Source organism: Geospiza fortis, unplaced genomic scaffold (assembly GCF_000277835.1).
Source record: "Geospiza fortis unplaced genomic scaffold, GeoFor_1.0 scaffold40, whole genome shotgun sequence".
Lineage (NCBI taxonomy): Eukaryota > Metazoa > Chordata > Aves > Passeriformes > Thraupidae > Geospiza > Geospiza fortis.
In genome coordinates this window covers 15,483,687-15,507,018 of record NW_005054297.1, presented here as the reverse complement: position 1 = coordinate 15,507,018, position 23,332 = coordinate 15,483,687, and the positions used below count along the sequence as shown (strand labels likewise).

At 34.3% G+C, this 23,332-nt stretch overlaps 1 protein-coding gene across 1 annotated transcript in view; it reads right to left on the bottom strand.

Annotated features, from left to right (window-relative positions):
• Positions 1-23,332, bottom strand: part of TUSC3 (tumor suppressor candidate 3) — a 107,540-nt gene that overhangs the window by 64,556 nt on the left and 19,652 nt on the right. The window contains exons 3-4 of the mRNA XM_014311875.2: positions 6,611-6,692; positions 5,541-5,710 (exon numbers count right to left, since the gene is read on the bottom strand). Coding sequence (XP_014167350.2) covers positions 5,541-5,710; positions 6,611-6,692 — 252 coding nt within the window. The remainder of the gene's footprint in view (positions 1-5,540; positions 5,711-6,610; positions 6,693-23,332) is intronic.

Genomic DNA, 23,332 nt, shown 5'->3' with positions numbered 1-23,332 from the left:
TAACTGAAGATCATCCTACACACCACTATATAATTTCCAATCGAAAAATTTCTGATAGAATAACATTAGTAACTTTTTGTAGCACTGGTTTCATTCCTTCTCAGACACAATAACAGTAAAAAGCATAAGCACTTGACTGAAAAAACTCAGTCTTCAATTATCAGTTATCAACTTGACAATATCAACTGTCAAGTTTTTATCTACCTATCTCTATAATTAGTTCATACTCATTCTATCAGCTTATTTCTAGGAAGTAATGTTAATTATACAAAATTACTAGAATAATTATGTGAAAATCTATAAAGGCATAAAGCAAAGAACTACACTTGGTCTGCACTCAACAGAATATAATGTTAGCACTGCTCATTTTCTTGACAGGATTTTTTAATAGACAGAGAAGATTTGAATGTTATTGCTGCTATAGTCACCTCTTTAGAGTTTCATTACAATAGCAATACAGGAGCTAGCAACAACTGTAATATTGACCAGCTGGCAGAAAATAGTGGCCAGATCAAAAGGGAATGCTACTATTAGATTTACTCAGAAAATTCAATATACTGGAAAGTAAGCTGCTAAGCAAATGCTCTACAGAAATTCTTCCATTATGCAAGAGGTGCTCATGAAATATTAAGAGTTTTATTTAAAAATATTAATTATGTGTGTGTCTATAGCAGTTAATCAGATTTGTATAACTTGAGCTATATTTAATGAGATTAATTTTATTCTATTGGTCTGACATTATAGTGAGGAAAACACAAACAATATTAGGAAAAGAAAAAAAGAGTATGGAATTATCTGAGAAAGAAAGTAGTAAAGCATTATTTTCTGGCACAGTATGTACAATACTTAAAAATGTACAGTTGGCACAGAATGTACTACCAGGTTACTTACACATTCATATCCATCTGTTTAAAGTAAACTGTGATCAGTGCTGCAATTTACTTCCAATACAACTTGTGGTTTTTGTTTGCAATGGTGCTCCCCAAAACTGAAGGAACAAGGGGCTAAACGCATATTTTGACATCTTCTCGGTGTCAAGAAGGCAATTAATTCAGAATGCTCATTTGATTTTGTTTAAGATGACTCATGTCTTGATGAGAAGGACTGAAAAATCTACAAATGTGTCCAGAAAATTCACTAAACGCAACCGAGAGTATAAACACATTGAAAACCATGCAGATTTTGCAATCTAGGTATCTATAAAAGGAGAAAGCAAGCTAAAATCTATGCTATTCTATTTACAGCATCCCGTGAAATTTTCAATATTCTGCAGATGAAAAGAAGCTATGAGGTCTTCTTCTGTAGAAGCTGCAAAGTAAAAGAATAAAAAATTGTGATCTCAGGAAGAATAAGGAGTCCGTTATGATCCAAGAATAAAATCACTGCCTTGTTAAGAAGGACTCATCAATACTTCTATCAAGGTCCTGAAGTGCACAGGAAAAGCAATTGCAGAACTTTCAACAGCTTGTTCCAAATTTCCTATTCCTTCATTGAACAAAAGGTCTCACTACATTTAAGAGACCTGTCAATGATTTTCTCACTTATCTGCTCTTTATCAGCTAACAAAAAACTAAAACATTGGATCCTGTTTCATCTTTCTCATGATGATCCTTGACAGTCACAATTCTTCTTGCTGTTGATCTATTCTTGCATCAGCTATTTGACGTCTTCTGAGATCTTTTTTAAGCAGAGAAACCAACAAAATGATTTTCTTTTTTTTTCAGAATTAAAAAAACATCCTCTTGGAGGTCTCACTGATATGGTAGATGCTAACAAAAGTATTTGGAATCTCTTCTCACGTATTTTTCCATTTCCTTCTCATCTTTTGAAGGAACAATAAGAAAAAAAACAACACAAAATATGCATCTTTTTGTTGATGGGCTTAAGCTGTTGGGGAAAAGCTCAAGTGACCAGTCTCATTCCTCTGACCCAGATATCCCTTTCTAAATGAAAATACCCCAGCAATGAATTTGAAAAATTAACCAGACAAAACTGTGAATGGTTTGATAAACAAAACACCTCTTCTATGCACCTGTAATCAAAGCAGAGATGGTTGCTTCTTCCAGTCAGATAAGAGAAGCAAAGCTTAGAAAGCAAACTAAAAGACTTCATATAATGTGTTTATGGAGTGGTCAGATGGTACAGCAACAAACAAAAAAGGAGCTAATTATAACAATGGAAGATGTAGAGGAGCAGTCAGCATCAGCAGGCTTGAGCTAAAGCCCTTTAGTAGGTAAAAATCAAAACACTAATAATCAAGTGAGGCAGGGGGAGTTACTGAATTCTGGCTGGTAAAAGGTGCTATCACTATGGAAAAGTGTAGTGATAATAAAATGAGGGAGCTGATTGCAAGATGCAAGAAGATGGAAGGCACAGAAGCAAATTTTCCCCCAAAATCATTCAAGTTAGTCCAGTAGTTACCATTTGCCTGTATGCAATACAAAGTACAGGCTGAGAAACAGTCCCTCCGTCTCTATGAAGATACTCCTGTCAGAGTGAACGTGGTTTTTTTCTCCTTCTTACATACGTAAGTAATTTTTTTTTAGCAGTGTGACTGATGTGGGTAACAGAGATAAACTATTTAGCTGAGTGAAGACCTAAGGACAAAGGGAAAAAGGAAGCTAGTCTTACATCCTGAGGAGTCACTATTTAGAGTGAGATTATTTCTGACTGCTCATCCAAACTGATTCATCATCACAGTGCATCAAAGGGCCTTTCAGTATCTACTTCCAATGTACTGTTGAAGAATATATACACCAAAACCAGCAGTAACAGGTAAATCAATTAAAACTAACAAAGTTTAATTTCCTGGAACCAGAACAGTTTAATCAAACACATTTCCAAACATGCATGGAAAAAAACCCCATCCTAAGCCATTAGAAACACATTCCAGCTCTGTTTGAGAGCACATTGAACAGCTCATCAGTTATTGCTACTCTATTTCCTAACACCAGCTGTGTCATGTTGGACTTAAATAACTGGGATGACAGAAAAACTGACATTTATGCTACCACTAACACAGTTGTAAAGGCATCAGATGTCTTTCAATACTCTTTTAGATCAGAAAACTGGAACTTGTTTGTTTGTCCACAAAACTAAATAAAAGAGTTCTGCTTTAGAATAAAGACAAAATTTCCTTGAAAAAAAACTCTAGAAGTGTGACTAAGGGCTGTACTAATACATATACATAGCTGCTGGTTTTCAGAAGTCTTCATGTGCTAGGACTAGATTGATTCAGACAGGATTGACTGAAAGGATATTTTTTACATACAAAAGCTTTATCTAAATATCTAGTGTCCCAAAGACTTCTTTGTATGCAGCATTTTAACACTAAATTGATATGATTTCCATACACTTTCACAAATCGTGTGATTTGTGTGACTGATGTTGTAACATCTTCCTTGCTGTACAGAGAAAATCCTCAGATTGTCTGAGATAAATTTGGTCAGCTTTCCACATGTATCATAGAAAGATAAAATACAGAAGTGTCAAATCTACACACCAAAAGGAAAAGAAAACTTTTTTTTTGACAGTTTTGTGGTGCATAAACCAACAACGCTCAATTTTTAGAGAGGAAAAAAGTTTTCATTCTTGTGAAAAAGTTACTCAAAGATTTCAGACTAGATGCTTCTTCATATTTGAAATATGATGTTGATTTTTTCTCTCTATGCAATTATTCCAAAAATATTTTGACTAGGAGCAGTTAACTTAAATCTCGAACAAGAGCATCTTCACAGAACATTACAGATTAAGTTAAAAAATCAATTTAGCCTTTAGGCAAAGTGGCTAGTGAATATCTAACAATCAAGTAATGCATGCATTTCAGTTCTATATATCCTTACAGTGCTCCTGTCCATTAATTAACCATCGATTTGAAAATGTCAATTTTCCTGATAATGGTTTTATGTGCAGTATGATCAACCTCATTAAATTCCTTTTATTTCACATGAACAAGTGGATCACAACTTCACATTTATTTAAACAAACCCAACCGAAAGTAGTATGCTGACTTTTCCATCATTTTATACTTAAAGATTTTCAGTTGCTACTGTAAAAGATATCTAGTCTGGTCTTTCCTAAGATGAAGTTTGTAAGCTCTTTTTCAGTACAGCAAACAATATACAGTTGCAAGCAAAATAAACTTCCTTAATATTAGCCAATATTTATGTTATTTAACACGCCCTACAAGAGACCTACATGTAGAACATGGAAAGAATTTGCCATGGCCATTATAATGACAAATACAATGACCCTTATAAAGCTGAACTTGGTGCATCTCCTGTAGCTTTACCCACTGGCAATAAGGAATGATATAAAACAATACAGTAAACTTTCAACTCCTGTATCATCTCCTGAAGCTGAACTCTGGCAACATAAAGAATAAACAACAGAAAAGAAACTACTGAACTAAAAATTAACTTCATCTGAGAATGTTAGACAATTTCTGTACCTAATCCTTCAGCTTCACAGTCCATATATGGAGGGTGAAGTGGAAAGACAATTTATATACTCTCCCTCAAAACTGACCACCTGACTTCAATGACAGAAAATTAATATATCAAAACCAAAAACCTAATAAAAAACATAGACAATTACAGATACCCAAGTTAAAGTATCAGTTGTAAATGCCACATTCCAACACATCAGAAATCTAACACACTGATACATTTACCAACCTTGCATATAGTTTAAATAAATGTATTTAAAAACAAGAAATAGTATTACCTCATATACAGCCTACATTTTTCATAGTCTTACAAAATATTCTGCCACCTATTTAAATAGTGTTTAGAGCTCCCTGCTCAATAATCCCATTTATTGCTAAACACAGTAATTTCTAATGCATATTTTGGCTGAAGAAGGTTTTATTAGCACAGTTTCTGATTTAGTGAGGTAATTAAGTGCATGACTACCTTTCAGTGCCTTGGCCCTATTTCCCTATCATTAGTCATTTTTGGATTAACTTATTGCACTAGGGACTTGCCGAGAGAGATCTTGAACTTAGAAGACTACTAGAGGCATTCTAATACATATTCAGAATGGAGCTACCAGAACACATCAAATTGCTGCGACAGACAGTATTCCACAATACCTATGACCTCATGAAAAAATGTGCATGTAAGAACTGTCCAAACCTGTGAAATCAGAGTGTAAGACATCTGCACAAGCACCTTGGGCATCTCTTAACTGAAGCAATCACTGAAGTGCCATATTATTAAATGGTAATGAATCACTTTTGTCACAAAATGTCTTTGGAAAGATCATGGTTAACTGATAATAAAATAAAGCTGATTTCTTGAATAGAAAGTCTTCCTCATCTGCGTACATTTTAAAACTGCAATTTAAAAATCAAAACCCGGATGAATTCTAAAATGTAACACATGGATGAAATGCAGTTGAAAAGATGCTGTAACAAGCACACGAGCCAGTTGATTAGTGAGCATCTACCCCATGCAAAGAACAACCCTACTTGGCATACTGCACATTGATTCCAACATTCACTTGAAAACAGGTAAGGAAGACAAGCAAGGTCACCATACCTGCACACAGAGCACTGCCGCTGTGGCTGAAGAGCAGTGAACATCACGACCACAGAGTAGTTACGAGGTGGAGCCTTCACAAACCTTCGGAATTTATCTCCGTTCATGCGGATGACTGAACGCCTTGAGCTCCACTCCATCAGCTGTTCCACTTTCTCAGCCAGAAGATTCTGTAATTGAGGACAAGCATGAGGTATGTTTAAGCTTAAAATTTAAGTGTTTTGTATCTGTATTCTGCCTTTGCACCCTCCAAACTCCTCTGGACTCAAGATGGAAGTTATATATAGCTGTATGTAGCAGAGTTTAGCTAATAGCATAATTTAGTTTTTCATGTAGCCAATGAGACTAAGTATTTAAAAGAATAACTCAATGTGGTCTTAAACAGAAGGCATACATAAAATAAAATCAAACAGGTTGCTACCAAAGACAAAGGAGTAAGGATCACTGCTTAACTGGAAGTTACCAGTACAGCAATCACTTAACTTTCATTTAAAAAACTGAAGTTTTAGAAAACACAGCCTTATGTTGTATTTATTCTATTTAGTAAAAATCACAGCAGGATATTGTCAGTCACTTGAGTATAAAGATGAAAGAAAAATGTACCTACAAAGAGAGAGAAATAGTTATTATGTTTAGAATTTCCTACAAATGTATCATACTGAATTTAAATTCATGCAAGTTTTATATTTTAGAGACAAGACTGCACTGTCATGTAAACTCATCTAGCTACATTCCATTATGAGATCAATGTTTTAAGCTGATCTCAAGACTGAGAAGCACAAAATATTTTGATTGAACTACCATTGTATAAGAAAAATCTGCTTGTGTATTGTCTTTTGCTTGAAAGCATTCCATCACACAAATGATTTAAAAGCAAGCTATGAGACATACTAAAAGACAGCCCTCTTTATCTAACCATTCCTATGAAAATCTATTTAGGGTTTTGTTTTTTTTTAAATCAAGTAAATCTGATTCCACCCATGCTCAACAGCGTGCTTAGTTTCCTAAGTTACCTATGTTCAGCAAGGTTGTACTGACCATGCTGTAGTGGATTGCTGCATACAGCATACCAGGATTAATGCATCTATCTTGGTATAAGTCTTCAGCTCCATGCCCACTGGTTCTGAGGAAGCTGCCTTTATCAAATAAAAGCTAAAAATAAGAGTGGAGAACACTGGAATATTACAACTCAGAAGCTAAGTGCTGAGAGAAAGTGAGAAGGACAGAGAAGGAGGCAGACAGACAGGAACAGAAAGTGAGGAAGGCACATCAAATGAAGAGGAAACTAACTTCAGAAAACTTGAAGATGCAAGAACTCTGTTAAAATACACACAAATTAGTGAAAGGGTTTATGAATTGGTCAGGCTCCACTGTGGAGGGGTAGAACAAACCAGCTTAAAAAACCCATTGAAGTAAGGACACACTCAAAAAAGAGAGCCTGATGACAGGTAAATGCCAAACAAAATATTTGTGTAAGAACAACTTGTGTAAGAACAACTGAGCAAGGAGACAAGGTGGCTACTCTGAGTTTTTTAAAAAAATGAATAGAGTAGAAAAATTAGGTCATCTAGTAACACTTTGACAAATTAGTAATGCTATGAATGAGAGTAGAGATAGATAGCTGAGGGGAAGGAAGGAATGAACTGCAAGGATAAAGAAAAATTATATTTTGCCTGTCAGAACTTCCACCTTCAAAATTATCAGAGCCCCTTAGGGGCTGTGCCCCCCTAGGCACAGGTCATCAGAAGGCTTGAGTGCAAAAGAAGCTTTGATGAGTGTGGATCATGAATAGCTCTGAAATACCTGCATTTACTTGACCCAATAAAAAAACCCTTTTGTTTTTGTTCGTGTTCTCAGAATTTACCTGGTATTTGTAATCATGAATGTGAAGGAGAAATTAAAACTCTGTTTATCGTGAGAATATCAATGATTGAATTAAAACTATAATTTTTTTTCTTCTAAAAGACCTATGTTTCTGGTGGCTTTGCCTCAAGAAGATACTACGTAAGTTCTTTTCTTTAAAAAGTATCATAAAGCAAATTACACAAAAATTAAGCCTACACATTTGTAAGAACTTCCTTCAATTAGCAGTGTCAGGATTAAATCTTTGTTCATTTCAAAAGATTTACTTGTTTTGCATCAGGCATTCCAGCCAGTAATGCACAATAAAATACAAGGAGCTAAAAAGGATGGAACTAGTATATACAAAAGCTTTAAATATTCAAGCAAAAAGATAAACCAAAGAGAACTAATAAAAAGACATAACTTTTATATTAACAGAGGAACGATGCATAATATCCTACTTGGTACAGAAAAACAAATACTTTTCAGATTAGTCCTTATTCAAAGAAAAGAAACCCATGAAATAGCATTAACGTTATGAAAGCAAAAGCATGATCTTGACAAAAAGAAAAAAAAAAAAAACAGGAGAGGGAAAAAAATCCAGCTCTATTAGTGCTACATAATTTGCTTCTATAAAATATAGTTATACAGAAGAATCTTAGTCAGAGAAGTCCCAATTCTAGTTTCACTTGGAAGCTAGTTGCCAATAAAAATTAGTCTTGATTCCATTGGATCCAGCCATGTGTAACGTCACCTTTACATAGCTCTTGTGCACTATTCACTATAATGTTCTCAACCACTTTTATCACTTCTTGTTGTTTGGTTTTTCCCATATGCACAAGTAAAAAGCTAGTATCTGCACTCATTTTATATGTGTACTACACTAGGTAAAATCAAGCTAATATTTCAGGAGTGTAGTCATTAGGTACAATGTATATACATGCTTCACTGCATTCTGAAGAAATCTATTTTTTTCAAATAGAAAGTTATGAAATAGACTGCAGATAGTGTCTTGACTCATAAAACATTCTGCTATAGGCTACACTTCTCTTAGGTAACTGACTGCACTTCAATACCCTACCAATATTTTGTACACTTTATTTCAGAAGATGTCTTTTGCAGAGTAATTAATAGAAGAGACTTTGGGAATGAGATCTCTAGAATTCACAGTGCAGTCTTTCTGACTTGTAAGTCTTTAGAAAAATATGAAGGTCTGATATTGGTTTTGTCTATTACAAAATATTTTCACAATATATGCTCCTGAGTAAGCTAGCAATATTTCCTCATTTCATTTAATAATGAAATCTGAGAAATCTGAGAAGTTTGCATTTTAGCCATGTATTTGACTTTAAAGCTGAGTCTTAAGGAAATATGGCACATTTTTAAATTCCACTTGTCTAATTCAGCTTTGGATCAAAAAGGCACCCACCTAAAAGACACTACACTCAGAAAATTGGTCATAACAGGCAGGGGACAGGGTAAAGTGTGTTTTATGTATACTGAAGCCAGCAGACCAGTCTTAAGGATTTGATAATTCAGAATCTAATTTGGATATTTTTGTAAGAAAATTATTTATTTCAAGACAGAAGTGTAGAAAACAGAAAAACATACTGTTGAATAAAAGCATGAGCTCTACATCAGTCAAAAATTTTCTCCAGTGCAAAAGTGTTGAAAAGTGAAGAAAAATTGACAAAAAACCACGCAGAATGAAAAGGCAAAATTTTTATATTACCCTTAGAAAAATAATCTACCAATATCCTAGAAAGCACTGTTAGAAAAGACAATGGTCTATACCAAATTGGTTTTGCTTTGAAGATACTGAAACCAAACATATTTTCTTTCACCCTTTATTGTCCAACCATACAATCCATACATACAATTGTCAACAAAGTGAATTCTCATTAGGATTCTAGACACTTACAAATTTTATTAACTTGCCTCTTTCCACCCCCTGGGAAGAGTCTTCTGCCAGAGAAAATATGGAAGTAGAGAGAGGCTAGATCTAACAAAACACATGCTGTGATGACAGACACAACAACTGTTACTCAAATCCAGAAAACAAGGGACACTACCTCATTTTCACTCCAGATTTCTATTTTTCTGCTCCTTTCCACAGTCTCTGCAAGTAAAGACTCGACATATATTTAAATCTATTAATTTACAGAATTCCTCTAAGCACTTACTAGATTTATGTGGATAACTGAAAGGGTTTTAGTTGAAACACCAAAGGGAAAAACACCCAAAAACAAACAAACAAAAAAACAAGAAACCCAAACCCTAAGTATGACAAAGGAAATTCTTCCTGTAAAAAGAAAACTCTGGGTGTGATGTTGCAAATAGCTACGAAAGGATCAACACATAACAGTCTGTAAAAGCACTGAGAACACTAAATCAATGAATGAAGAAGCAGCCATGTATCATTTACTTATTTTCATTAGCTGATGCCATAAGTAGAATATAAGAACATGTATGACTATGTGTGCAAACAAAATGAATGCTCATTTCTGTAAACAAACAGAACTACAACGTTACTTGCTGCTCCTACACTATTTTGTCGCAAGTGAAAATATATGGCACATCAACACTCTTACAAAACTAAATAACCCTTAAAAATCTGAGAAAATCCAAAATCCAGGAATTTTCTTACACAAGTAAAGCTGTTATTTTTTTTAGAAAATGGGATTACTTCATAAAGCAATCACTTACAAAAATTGTCCTTCCTCTTAAAATAGTGACAGTCATTGGTATCTTTTCCTCAATCCTGTTAAGCAATGATCACTCCCCACTGAAAAAAAAGCTGCTTGGGAAAACAATTCTAAAAAATTCCTCTTTTATCCCTAAGGCTAGTAAATGATTTTTCCATTTGCAGTTTTCTCTATTATTGAGTCATGAAGGAAGCAAAAGGTAAATTTCATCTATTATAGATCTTGGTTTCCAGTGATGAGATGAAACAACCAAGCAACCTGTCAAAAAGCTAAGTGTGACAAGTTATGAAACTAAAGATCCCAGTAAGCCAAGCTTCTGGCATCTGTACCTGAAGCAATTCCCTATTAGGGACTGCTCCCCAGTGATCCCCCATATCTCCTCTCTGCTTCTTAACCCAATAGAGCTTGACACCTACAAGCCTTCCCTTTCATATTCTGTGACTAGCAGATTAGCTACAGAAAACACAGCTTTACTTATTCATTCTCCCAAGACACAGTGCCTACAAGACTAAGCATAAACAACAAGAATCACCTTGTATACATGTGCTGCCTCACTTGACTTCTAATCTTTCTTGGCCCGATTTTTAAAATTTCTTTCAGTCCAAAAAAGACTGTTGTGGGCAGGGGGTACCAAACAACAAAAAACAAAATACCACACATATTTTCCTAAGCGCTGCTTGCTCTGTCTGTCCAGTGGATGTCCCTGATATTTTCAAAATTTCTTCTTTAGACATCCTTTCATATACTTTGCTTTCTGTTGGAATAACGTGACACAGGCAACCTAAGGCATAAGGAGTTATTGGAGAAAAGCAAAGAATTAAGTCCAATGATATTACTCAGTGATTCAGTGTTCAAAGTAAACTCCTTCCCTTTGAAAAACACCAGCTCTAACACTTTACATCTTTCAGGTTTCAGAAGAAGTTTCAGGTTTTTCTGATGTAATAGGGTCCTGAATACTGCTCAAAATGCGAACCTGGAAGGCTAAGACCTCAGCTTTAGAAAGACTAGGTCAAAAGCAGTAGCATGAGATTCCTATACTAGGAAAAGTATAAATTAGCTAGAGACTCAATCTACTAATAAGGCTGAAACACTGTTTATTACTGAGCCAGTCCCCTTTCCTGATAAATTCCAATTCACTCCAGTACCTCAAATTTCAGTTTTTGTAGTGAAAGAAATAAAGAAAGGAAAGGAGTTTCTAATTAATTATTTGATATTACATTTGCTACTGGAGATGAGCTAACTATAGATTTTGTTAGCTATTTCTGAAATGATGTTGCAAATTTAAAAAAAAAAATAAGATGGCTTGACTTCCATGTTTCCTTTATGTGTATTTTACCAAAACTAGCTAAGGCAGATTGAAAAACCACCCTTGATGAAAATTCTGCTTTGTTCACTCAGGTGCATCAAATCCCCAAGAAAAGCTAGCTCTGTACACAATTATTTCAGGACAAGACTCATTGTGGAAAAAAAAAACAACCAAACAAACAAAAAGCAAACCACAAAACAAGGTTGTACTGATACTGCATGTAAACTATCTCATAAATCTATCTAATGCATGTAGCTTAAATTCCAATTTAATTTAACAGTCTCCATTTTAGTCTTTAATTACACTAAGAATAATAATACAGAGAAACTAATTGCACTAATAAACACATTTCCCCAGTATGTTGTAAGAACAGTTAACTTCTCTAAAAATGTGTCTGATAAACATTCACAGATATGCAGTTACTGACCCCATTAAATTGGTGGCAGAAAGATGATGGATTCAACATTCAAAGTGTTTTTACAGGCATTCATTCCTCTGCTGTCCCTTGGTCACCTGATGTCTGCATAAAAATGTAATTTATGCTACCAACATACCAGTATCCTTGAACATATAAAAATATTTTTATCATTTGTAAAACTCAACACACAATAATGGCATATATTTAGATCATTTCATATAATATTTCCTACACACTAAAAAGGGAGAAGATAGAAGGCTACTTTCCTGTATAGGTCTTCTAAACAAGATCTCAAATAGCTCATGGACTTTAAAGGTAATTTCTTTGATCTGTCTGCATCTTCACTCTTCTCTCTAATATTTTCTAAGCTAATCTAAAACCTGGAGAAAAAGATTTAAATATATTTCACTTTTGTCAAAATTTATTCTCTTCGTATTAATGAAAGCACCACCAGTAGCTTTATCAAAAATACTTAGTCTCTATTCTGAACTTGTCTTTAAACAGGAATAGAAACCATGGGTCATGTCAAAGCTACAAACTGTGATTTCTTGATTCACAACCCTAGGCCTAATAGAGAACTCCTGGATTAAGTATCTTAATATTCCAGTGAGCAACACATTATTCTGCAGCCATACACTCATAAACTAATTCTTCTATTGAGAATGACTATCAGTACAGCAAATATTTTCTTCTCTAATTTCTCTTCTGCAAGAAAAGAGAAGCATGAACTAATGCAAATATTACTAACAACTAAGATATACAGAAATCTGTTTAGATACTTTTTTTTCTTTCTCAGATTATTTATTTATTTACAAAAAGCCATTGCCCGAACATAATTAAGAAGCCATGTAAGCTGGCACAGTATGACTGACTTAATATTATGCTCCATTGACTCAAAGTCATTTAGCTGTGACTGAGGATTTGCTTTTTGGAATGAGACACTAATTTTCATCTTTATGTAAAATGCCTACATTGTGGCATAAGACCTAAAAAATGTCCTTTTAATGCTGAGTAGATAAATGAACAGAGAAGCAAAACTACTGTAGTTTTTTGTTTCTTTTTTTTTAAATTATTATTATTTTAGCCCATAAGTTGTTCTATTAGCAGAATCAGAAAAATCTGGTTAATTTCCTATTACATGAAGCTGTAATTTTCTGAACATTATAAAAGCATTAACATTAATATTTTTACACTGTGTAAGATGCAACACTGAAAATAACTGGCATAATGGTTTACATGGATGTATTTTGTCCAGCTGATTTTACAAAGATCATCAATTTCCACCAAGTACAATCAAAAATTGACAATTGATTTCAAAATAGAAGAAATTTACCCTGTTTTCTATTTAATCATTTTCAAAATTTTCACAATTTGTCACAAACTTTATAGTAACTTACATTCATTTAAAGATAAAAGTTCATCTGATTTAAATAAAGCTCATCAGATCAATAATATGAACTACAGAGCAAGACTCTAGTAGTGTAAACAAGAGCACAACTAATTTCAGGAAAGATAATACCTACTGTATTGCATTAAATAAACAAAAGTTAAACTATTTAAGTTTTATAGAAATAAGCCTAGGTAAGATGACTTATACGACTATAGGCTTTTCACTTACAATTTTATTTTACTTTTTTTTCTTTATAAGCATGGAAGTAATTCATTACATAATGAGAAATATCAAAAGGTTGAATTATGAATTAGAGAAAAGATTCTACAACAAAAGCAGCAGCTAAACCTCAAAGTACATTTTGCTTAGGTCACCTTTATACTGGAAGGATATTAGTCTCAGGGGAGCATAATATAGGACATCCAGGATGATTCCAAGAGCGCTTGTTATACACAAAAGCTAAAAAAGCTCCATTTACCCTCAGTGGAAAACAATTCAGGGTGACCTAGCAAAAATATTGCAGAAGTTGTTAAAGATGGGAAGAAATCTTTAGCTAAATATTAAAATTATGCACAAAAAGTTAAAGCTAATTCTGCACATATATTTCAATTCATTAAGATCAAACTCCTAATTCTAAATTACTATGGGTTTTTTCCAATGTTCAGAACCTTCAGATTCCTGGGAATTGGATTCAGCCATACCTTTACGAGTGCTAAATTTGTGATTTTTATGCAGATACTTCAAGTTAACTCTATGCACAATTATCATTTCACAAATCAAAAGTCTTTCTAAATCCAGGAACACATCTCAAAGCTGCAGATTATCAAGATGTTTAATATCAACTTATTTGGCCTGCCATTTTCAAATACTTCTGATTTTTAGGTAAAATTAAACTTAACTAAGTCAGCATTTTAAACTAATTGCTATTTAGATTGTCATTCTGAGTTTCTGGACTCCAAAGAGTTTTTTTTTTTTTAAGTTCAGCTTTCTGCAAGAGTCATCTCAGAGCATTTAATTAGTTAGAATAGAATTATGAGTTAACTAGTGAAAGCCGTTCAGGAACTAATATATACTTTGTGTACCTCTCCCTTGCTACAAAGAATACTGACTTCTCAACACATTATTAACATTGCATTTATGTTTAAAAATAAGTAACTCTTCCCTTCACTTCTTCAGGGTTTGCTGAAATCAGCAAGCAGCTTGACTTAACCTAGATCATTTGAAGAAATTGCATTTCTCTACTAAAAGCAAAGGTTTGACACTACAGATATTTCTCCTCAGTTTTCTTCATTCTAAAACTAGAGTCCAGCGTCTTTGAAAATGTGAAAATGAGTTCTTTCTTTTACTCTCGTTGTATGTGAAGTTGAATGTTCTACATACAGTGCTATATAACCAGCTGTTCCCTCTCAACTTTATCACGAAATATCTTTGCCAGCTGAATCTCTTACACTAGTGAAAAGAAAGTGTTACAGAGTAAGCCATAAGAACCTGGTAAGGCAGGATCAGGTTACTCATACACTAGTTCTGTTCACAGCAGAGCACGTAGCTCTAGTACCCCATGTATCCAAATTATATGCTGCCCTGGGAAAAATTCAAATAACTTAGGTAGTATGTTCCTTAGGAAAAACAAACAACCAACCCAAAACCAAATAAAAACCAGAAAAAAACCCCACCAAATAAAGCCCCAAAACAAGTAACAACAAAATCCAAACAAAACAAGCAGCCACCCCTAACCTCTGCCCAACTCTTGACAATGCTCAGTCATCTTCACAGTACAGAAGTGTTCGCTGATGTTCGGATGGAACCTTTAGTGTTTAATTTTGTGCCCACTGCCTCCAGGCCTGTCACTGGGCACCAACGATTCCGGCTGTTATCTTTACCCTTCAGGTATTTATTTGCATCGATATAACTCCTCCTGAACCTTTGCTTTTCTAGGATAAACATTCCCAACTCTCTCAGCCCTTCCTCAGAACATTTTTAACTTCAGAACATTAGGTGGAAAGCATGATATTTAAAGGGTGTGCATGAAAAGACATCACTTTACTGAAGAGTGATTCCATCCTAATTTTTGTTTTTTTCATTAATGTAAAGCAAGTTCTTCTTTACAGAGCAGGTAGCATCTAGAAAAAAGGTGACTTGGACAGACACCAACAAAACTGTTCCTTTGTTCAAAGTGTATTTATTCCCTGTTTCACAATAAAGTAACTCAGAAACTGAATTGCTGTTGAAATACTGCCAATCATATTTCCCTTTCTATCCCTTAATGCCTACTTCCCTGCATATTTTTGGAATGACAAGATTTTATGTTGAAAGCCGATAAAGTAATGATGACAGTAACTTCACAAAGAGGTAATTCACCTCAGAAATCTGAGGTTGTTTTGACTTCGGTGGAATGCTAACAATAAATCACAGTTTGAAAGGGGTCAAAAAGCCAGAAGAGCAACAGAAGTTCATGGTATTACTAGATTTTCTCCCCCGACAAAAAAAAGAAAATTAAATAGAATCTGGATCGTTTTTGCTCTCTGTAAACAGGCATGCTAGAGAGACATTTTACAAAGTCATTGATAACTCAGCTCTCTTCTCTGTGGAACCACAGAGACTAATCCCTCAAAGCCCTTAAGCACTGTGCTACACTGAAGAATTACCCAGACAACCAAACCATGGCTAATGCTAAAAAAAAAAATCTTTCTTCCTCTTCTTCACTTTTCTGTGTTATTCCAAACACCAGGTTAAAATACAGATGCTGTATTTCCAGTCCCTGGAAGTACAGAATAGATGACTAAACTGTACAACAAAAAGAAGTTTTATTTAAAAAAAATCTTATAAAAGGCTAGCTAGGGAAAACATCAAGAATTTAAAGTGAATTAAGATTATAAAGGAAGACTGGGAAGGGGCAGCAGCAGCTACTGTTAAAAGAAAGAAGTTAAGGACAAATCAATTCAACATTTGAAATGTAAAATGCAGAGTAAATACAGAATAAACCAGAGAAGACTTGGTTCTATGAGTGAAAACATACCAGAATGAAGGGGCAGAAATTAAATTGTTTCAAGGCACATAAGCACTGTTTGGTAATCAGAAATATAACTGCTTGAACAGGAAAACAATGAGACCTCAAACAAGCATACTGAAATAATTTTGACAGAATTTCCTTAAGAATAATGCTTGTTTTTTAAAAACAAAAATGCTCCAACAAGGAATATAAGAGTACTTCAAATTCCTTTGTTACTATATAACACACATTTAAAATGAGGGTATATAACATAAAAGAATTTTAGAAGAAGCTACGTGACCTTTAACAAAATCAACAAATCACTAGAGTTCTCCATACAAGCAAAGAACAAATGGTTAACTTCATACAGAGAATACATAAAGCATCTAGCTGAAAAATATTCTGGGAATGACTACCCTGGCTCATCTTTCAAAACATTAAAAAAAAAAACAAAAAACCACAATCAAACAAAACCAAAAACACCAATCAAAAAACCAAACCAAAGAAAACACAAAAACCAGCAACAACAAAAATACTGAAACCCTAAAATCAACACATAGGCAGACATCACGTATTTGTCTTTTTGGTATTATTGAGTGAATTGTCAAGTACCTGCTTCTTATTGGCACCTTAATACAAAAGGTTATCTTGCTGATTAGTACACTGGGAAGCTACAAAAAGAGAATTAAATTTCTCACTTGCCTCTTCACAGCAAGTGAATTAAGAGAGTAATGTCAGAGGAAAGATGTGGTGATGATAAGTAATTAACACTTTCTGTCTTGTGACAAGGCAATTAAGTACTTTCTGAAATAAGATATCTAACTATGCACAAACTAGTCTGCGTAAAATTAAAGAATTTTAAAAATTATAATCAAAAATTGCAGACAAAATAATTAATCTTTAGAGTAGAAAAAGTTGTTACTGCCAAAGGCACTGGAACATCTTGTAACTACCTACCACAGATACAGGTTTCACTTCCTCCTTAAAATTCCATGTGTTCTTTAGGTTTTATCCATTAACCCAAGTATCCATAGGATTAAACCTCCTATGGTAGAAAAGAAATATTATGCAAAACATTATTACCATTCTCACTAAAAAAAAAAAAAAAGATACCTCCAGACTTGGCTAATATAAGACCTGTCAGGGTTAAAAACAATAACAGATTTAAAACAAAGCAAAACAAACAATAACAATAAAAACCCACCACCCAAACATAGAAGCAAAAAACCGTCTTAGATTATTCTTTTGCTAAAGAGGAATGTAATTTCAGGACCTAAACCAGTCAAGAAATAATAAGCTTCAATTCTGTAAAAGACCAAGTAGAGATCTATGATTATTCTGCATTTAAAGTTTAGGTAAACAAAAAGAATACTTGCACTTTTAAAAAGTAGGGTGCTTAAGGACAGAGAAAAAATAGAGAGAAAAAAATTATTTGATGGTTTGTTTTTTGTGGTTGATTTTAAGGAGTCTGTTGATATAGAATAATGAAAAATATAAAGGAGAAAGGAAGCATGATTATAAAATCTAATATTCCACAGACCTATCCTAAAGCTTTGCTTTGATAACAGTTAGAATAAATCTTAGAAGCACTTTCCCTAATTTTTTCCCAGCTGAAAAAGAGACATTTTTCCTAATTTTCCCAAGAATCACTTTTCCTGATTAACTTAATGCACACAGATACATTCTGAAGTCCTCTTTACATCCCAAGTCCATCATCATGGGAATATAACAAAGGCAGTACCAGCTCAGGCCACAAGTCAGCCTAGTTCACGTGCAATAGTTGATTCCCACAGAACTTAGGTACTATCCAAACATATCAGATATACTAGTATATATCCTCCCAACCTTCATCATTTGCATCTCAAGGACATGCTGAGGTAGAAAACACCATCTTGGTATTTAAAATAACTCCACGAAGAATTAACACTGAAAAATTACTTAAGTCAAAGGCTACATAATCTTTAAAAGGTAAACAATTAATATGTGAATAAAATTTGCACGCATTCTTGTCCTGTCTTGATTTAAAGCTAGCTGAAAAAGATTCAACATAGCTAATTTAACATATTATCCTATATTTAAATATTCTAGTTTTGATATCTGCATTCTTTAAGGCCAATATTAGACACTAGTTAAGCACAGCACCTTCCAGCTCCCCCCTCTCAACCCCCATTCAACCTAGATTTTGAAGTCAGTTTGGCAAATAAAAAATGCATCTCAGAAATGTTTACCTCTAGCCTGGGGAATGAACAGAAATAGCTTCCCTACAAACAGTTTTCGTCATTGAGTGTGTCCATACTCGACTTACTCCCATGGAACTCTAAGACAGCCACTTCCCTAGTTCCCTTACAAATGCTGCAACAGTAGCCATAATAAAGAAAAAATAAAGTTTGACAGTTAGAAGACAGGACACATTGCCACTACTGTTTTTTACAGTAGCACAATGGTCTAAGCTAAAGCAGGTGCTATGGGAAGGAAAACTCAGGAAAACTGAAACAGTAACTGACTCAAAAGCACAGAATGGTTCTGATCTGTTCACTTCCCAATTTAACAAAACAAAATCATTTACAGAGATAACCTAAGAGACATGTTAACTAGTGAAAGATCAAATGAGAAAAAATCTTTAATAAGCTTACACCCCTCCTGGTCCCTGAAGTAGAGTAAGAGGGAGGATCTGATAGATAAAGAATAATTGCTATAGGGAGGAAGATTAGATAGCCCTGAAACCAATTGTAAGTGATAAGTAAGTGCAAAGCACATCAATATGCTTAGCAACAGAACTGGTGAATATTCATGGAACATGCAAGAACAAACAGTAAATCACCTCATTACAAGGAAAAATGCCAATCAGGAATATTGACATTGGTTGCACCACTTTAAATATAACCAGTCTGGGAGATTTTCATCACAGAAACTTCTTTCAGTCTTAAAAACATGACAGAGAAAAGGCAAATAGTACTTAACAATTCATTCCAGTTTTCATGTGGCACAATTTACACTCCATGTTGTTCAAGGGAGTCAGGGTTACACAGCTCAAGAACTGGACATTAAAAAAAATACATTTTCCACAGAACTGTACTATTCATTCTGTCAAAATTTCCTTTTCTGTGCACTATATATGTGCATGTGCCTAACTAAAATTCTCAATGTACACAACTAGTTGGCCCCCTCTATATTTAGAAGAAAACAGATATGAAAAACTCTTATTCTGACAAGCCTAAAGATGAGTAAAGTAATAGGAATTACATTCAGGCTCAAGAAATTCACTGCAGACATTTCAACTCCTCCCTGAATATTCAGTGAAATAATACATCAGTGACCACAGGGAGGAGAAAGCATCACCAGAAATTAAATGCAGTTACTGCCCTAATCCCTACAGACACAAAGACCAAGAATACACTTTATCTCCATTTGACAGAAACCTATCCTTTTACAAGAACACAAGATGATTTGCTATAAAGTTTTAGGTCTGAATCACAATTAAAAATAAGTATGAGGCATTACTTTCCAATTTACTTTGCTGTTACACAAGTCCTTATCTCCCACTCCAAGAATGTAGCTAAACTGAATTGAATTCACTCTGCAAAACAATGTATATAGGACACAATAAATACAAATACAAAAAAAATTAAAAATAACACAGTTAAATGTTCTGCATTATGTATACACATGGACTTACATATACACTGGAACTGGATGATATTAACCAAGAACACAAATGAGTTGCTTTATACACACACTCCAACTTGACTGAAATAATCTGACTGCCTAAGTAACTTACTATTAGTTTGGCTCACTGGCTTTGGCCAAATACCTAATAATTTATTTCTGAGGCATACAGAAGAGACCATATTTTTTCTGAAAAAGTACTTGTCAAAAACGAGGTAAATGAGTGGTTCAAAAGACAAATAAGAATGCAGAAAGGCAACTATTTAAAGATTTCATAATATAGAACAGACATGGCTTGTGAGCCAGATGGCTTTTTACCAACTGCTTGTAAAAGGGGCTGGGAGAAATAATCTGTAGCATGACTAAGTCAATTTGCAGATACACAGTTCTGTCTTCAGGATAAGTTACCAGAATTTGTAACACTAAAGTAAAGCTTCATATTTGTACAAAAACAAATACTCTGTTTGAGGCACATTAACAGTTCCCATTTAGAACAGAGTTAACCAATGAAAAATTAACTCTCCTGGTACTTCTGTTAAAGGCATTTAAACAGACCATCAGGGAGAAGTAGCAATATGCAAAAATAAAGCAGCTTTCAGACAACTGAAACTCAAAATTTCAATGAATACAAGAAGTTTCAGGAAAGGTTATCTTTTAAAAACATTAATGCAAAAAGGCAATGATTTCAGAGGGCCTGCAGGTTTTAAAGGAAAATTATCCTAGAGAGAATTCAGTTCCTCAATAAACTGTACAAACCCCTTAGAGCAAGCTCCACTATCTGCTGATCTTTCCTCACAGTCCATACTACAGCTCCTTTTTCATTTTATACCTTTTTCAACACCCACTGTCAGGAAAATATCCACTTTTCCCATGGATATTAATGTGAACAAAGAGAGGTAAGTACTATTGACTTACTGATGGCAGACTGGGCCACCAGAACTGATGGAGCAGAATACAGAATGGAAAAGAAATTGAATTTCTTCTTGTAGGAAGATTTCCAGGAGATATTCTAAAAGGAGCACAGGATCAACAATGATATGGGGAGGAAAGCAGACTTGGAAAATGGTCGAGGGCTATAAGGACAAAAGATGCAAGCTTCTGCCATGTGTAAAGCATATGGCTGAAGAGTATACTCTAGTATGTGTTATAAAGCTGAAAGAAGCAGGAAGTTACATTCAAAGTGTTAAACAAAAGCCTACAACAGAATTCACAACTGTACTGAATTCACAATTGAATGCAACCTTTGAACTGCAGAACAATATATTTCCTTGATATTACTGAAACAGAATTTATAGGCCAAAATACATTGTTCAGCATTCAAGTATAATATTATAGTTCCACTTACATTGAACCAGATGTGCAAAGGAATTGTTCTTTTGGTATTGTCGTTATTTATGTAATCAGAGCACTAAGAAATCCTAATCAAGGAGCAGAATTTAATTGTGTGTTACTGGAGAAGTACATTAGAGACAGTTCTGGTCCCTAAGAGTTTGAAAGCTGCAAGTCAAAGAAGACAAAACACATGTCATTTGCTTATTTATATATTTCTACACACAGAATACAAGAGACCAATGAAGACCATGGATTAACATGGTCCACAGTTCCTTTGCCACATTTTTTGTCTAACCACAGACAAGATTTTAGAAACTTGACAGCAAAATGGACTCAAAGAGTGATTTTCAAAAACCAGTTTTTGCAGTGCTTTGTGATGAGCTGTTTCAACAGGAAAATATTAAAAAAATTAATCCAGACATACTTGTCTTTAAGATTTAAATGAATGGACAACAAAGAAGATGCAGGATAAGAAGTTGATACAAAAGACTGCTTACACACAGAAAGGATAAAGTAAAATATCTTTGGCAACTTTTGTTTACTATTCATAGTTGCAGAAGGAAATTATATGTAATCTGTCACATATACTGATGGACTAGGGCTAGAAAATAAACAGAAGACAGATGTGGTAAGTAAAACACTGTCATTTTTGCAAGTTTTCAAAGCAGCCATTGCCTTAATATTCATTAACTGTAGAGAATCTTTATTTTATCCCCAAAGCCCTAATTATTGTGAACCCACACTGTCATCTACATTTTTTTGCAAGACTGCATCCTCTCCCTTTTCAGAAAACTTAATTAAATCTTTAATAAGCTAGTATAAATGTAAAGGATGTGGAAAACATAATATCACCTTATGCATATTTATTAAATTTCTGCAAACCCTAAAGCATTTCTCCCCAAATTAATGGTATGGAAAAAATTGATTTTAGTTTACCTACCAATTTCTTTTCTTGCAATAATTCCATCTGTTAGTTCTCATGGCAGGGACCTTGGTACTAAAGAGCATCTGAATATAGTTTGCAGAAGGTGGTATCAAGCCCACAGCTGATCACTTCCTCAGGTAATTGATTAAAATAATGCTGTTTTCATCATTGTGTGAAATTAAGCATGAAATCTACCCACCCTCAGCAAGTGGACAGCCTTATTTTCATATACTTGCACAAACTGTAGCATAAAATGCAGCTTAAGATCATCAAGGAAGTTACCAATGACATTCTAGTGGTCTTACCATGATATAAATATGAATTATGGAATTGAAACTGGTGATAGTATAAGTGCAATTCCTAAAAATACTTATTCCAATACAGTCACTTCAGGTAACTCATTAGACCTCTCTGACAAGCAAAGATCCTAAGATAGATATGACAGATCACTGAACTGCATGCATGCAAATAATCTTCTCCTAAGAACAAACACTACTCTCAAATAATAGCATATTTAAGCCATTCAGGTGACAAAGGAGGACAAAACAATGTTCAAATGTTCCAAAGAATTGAAAAAGTGCACTAGTTTTGGAGAAATTACACGAGCCCAAAAAAAACATATTAATCTTAATTCCAACTTTGAAGCTTGTGATGAAAACCCTATAAATTAATTGATTGATTAGACTTCTTCACACTGTTGATTTCCTCTGGTTGTGGAAAATTTAACAGCTATGAAAGCATGACTTGCATTATTCATCTGATCTAAGTTTGAGATCTACAAATGGCATTTATAATGTCAGCACCAAATTTCAGTGCTGAGCACTCTGATAAAACATTTGGCTAATATTCTAAAAAACTATATCCAACCACCTTTCAACTACCCAAAGCCCAGTGATTAACAAGATAGTGGGTCTAGCCTATCACTCTGCAGGGCATGTTTTGTTCATCAGCAGTGATATAAGAAATGGTTATCATTACCTCTTGATGGCCTATCCCATGCCAGTATGATAAGCATATGCAATAATATAATTGGCTAATTACTTCCTCATTTCTTCATTCAAAAATTGCCCTCTCCTCATCAGCTTAGAATTGGTATTCATTTTCCAATGGCTGCCATTCTCCTCTCATCCCCCCTCATCACAGTATTCCAGGATGGTCTTGTAGAAGTGACCTTCACACTTTGTTCCCAAGCACACAGAGCAATCAGGTGGGTGAGTAC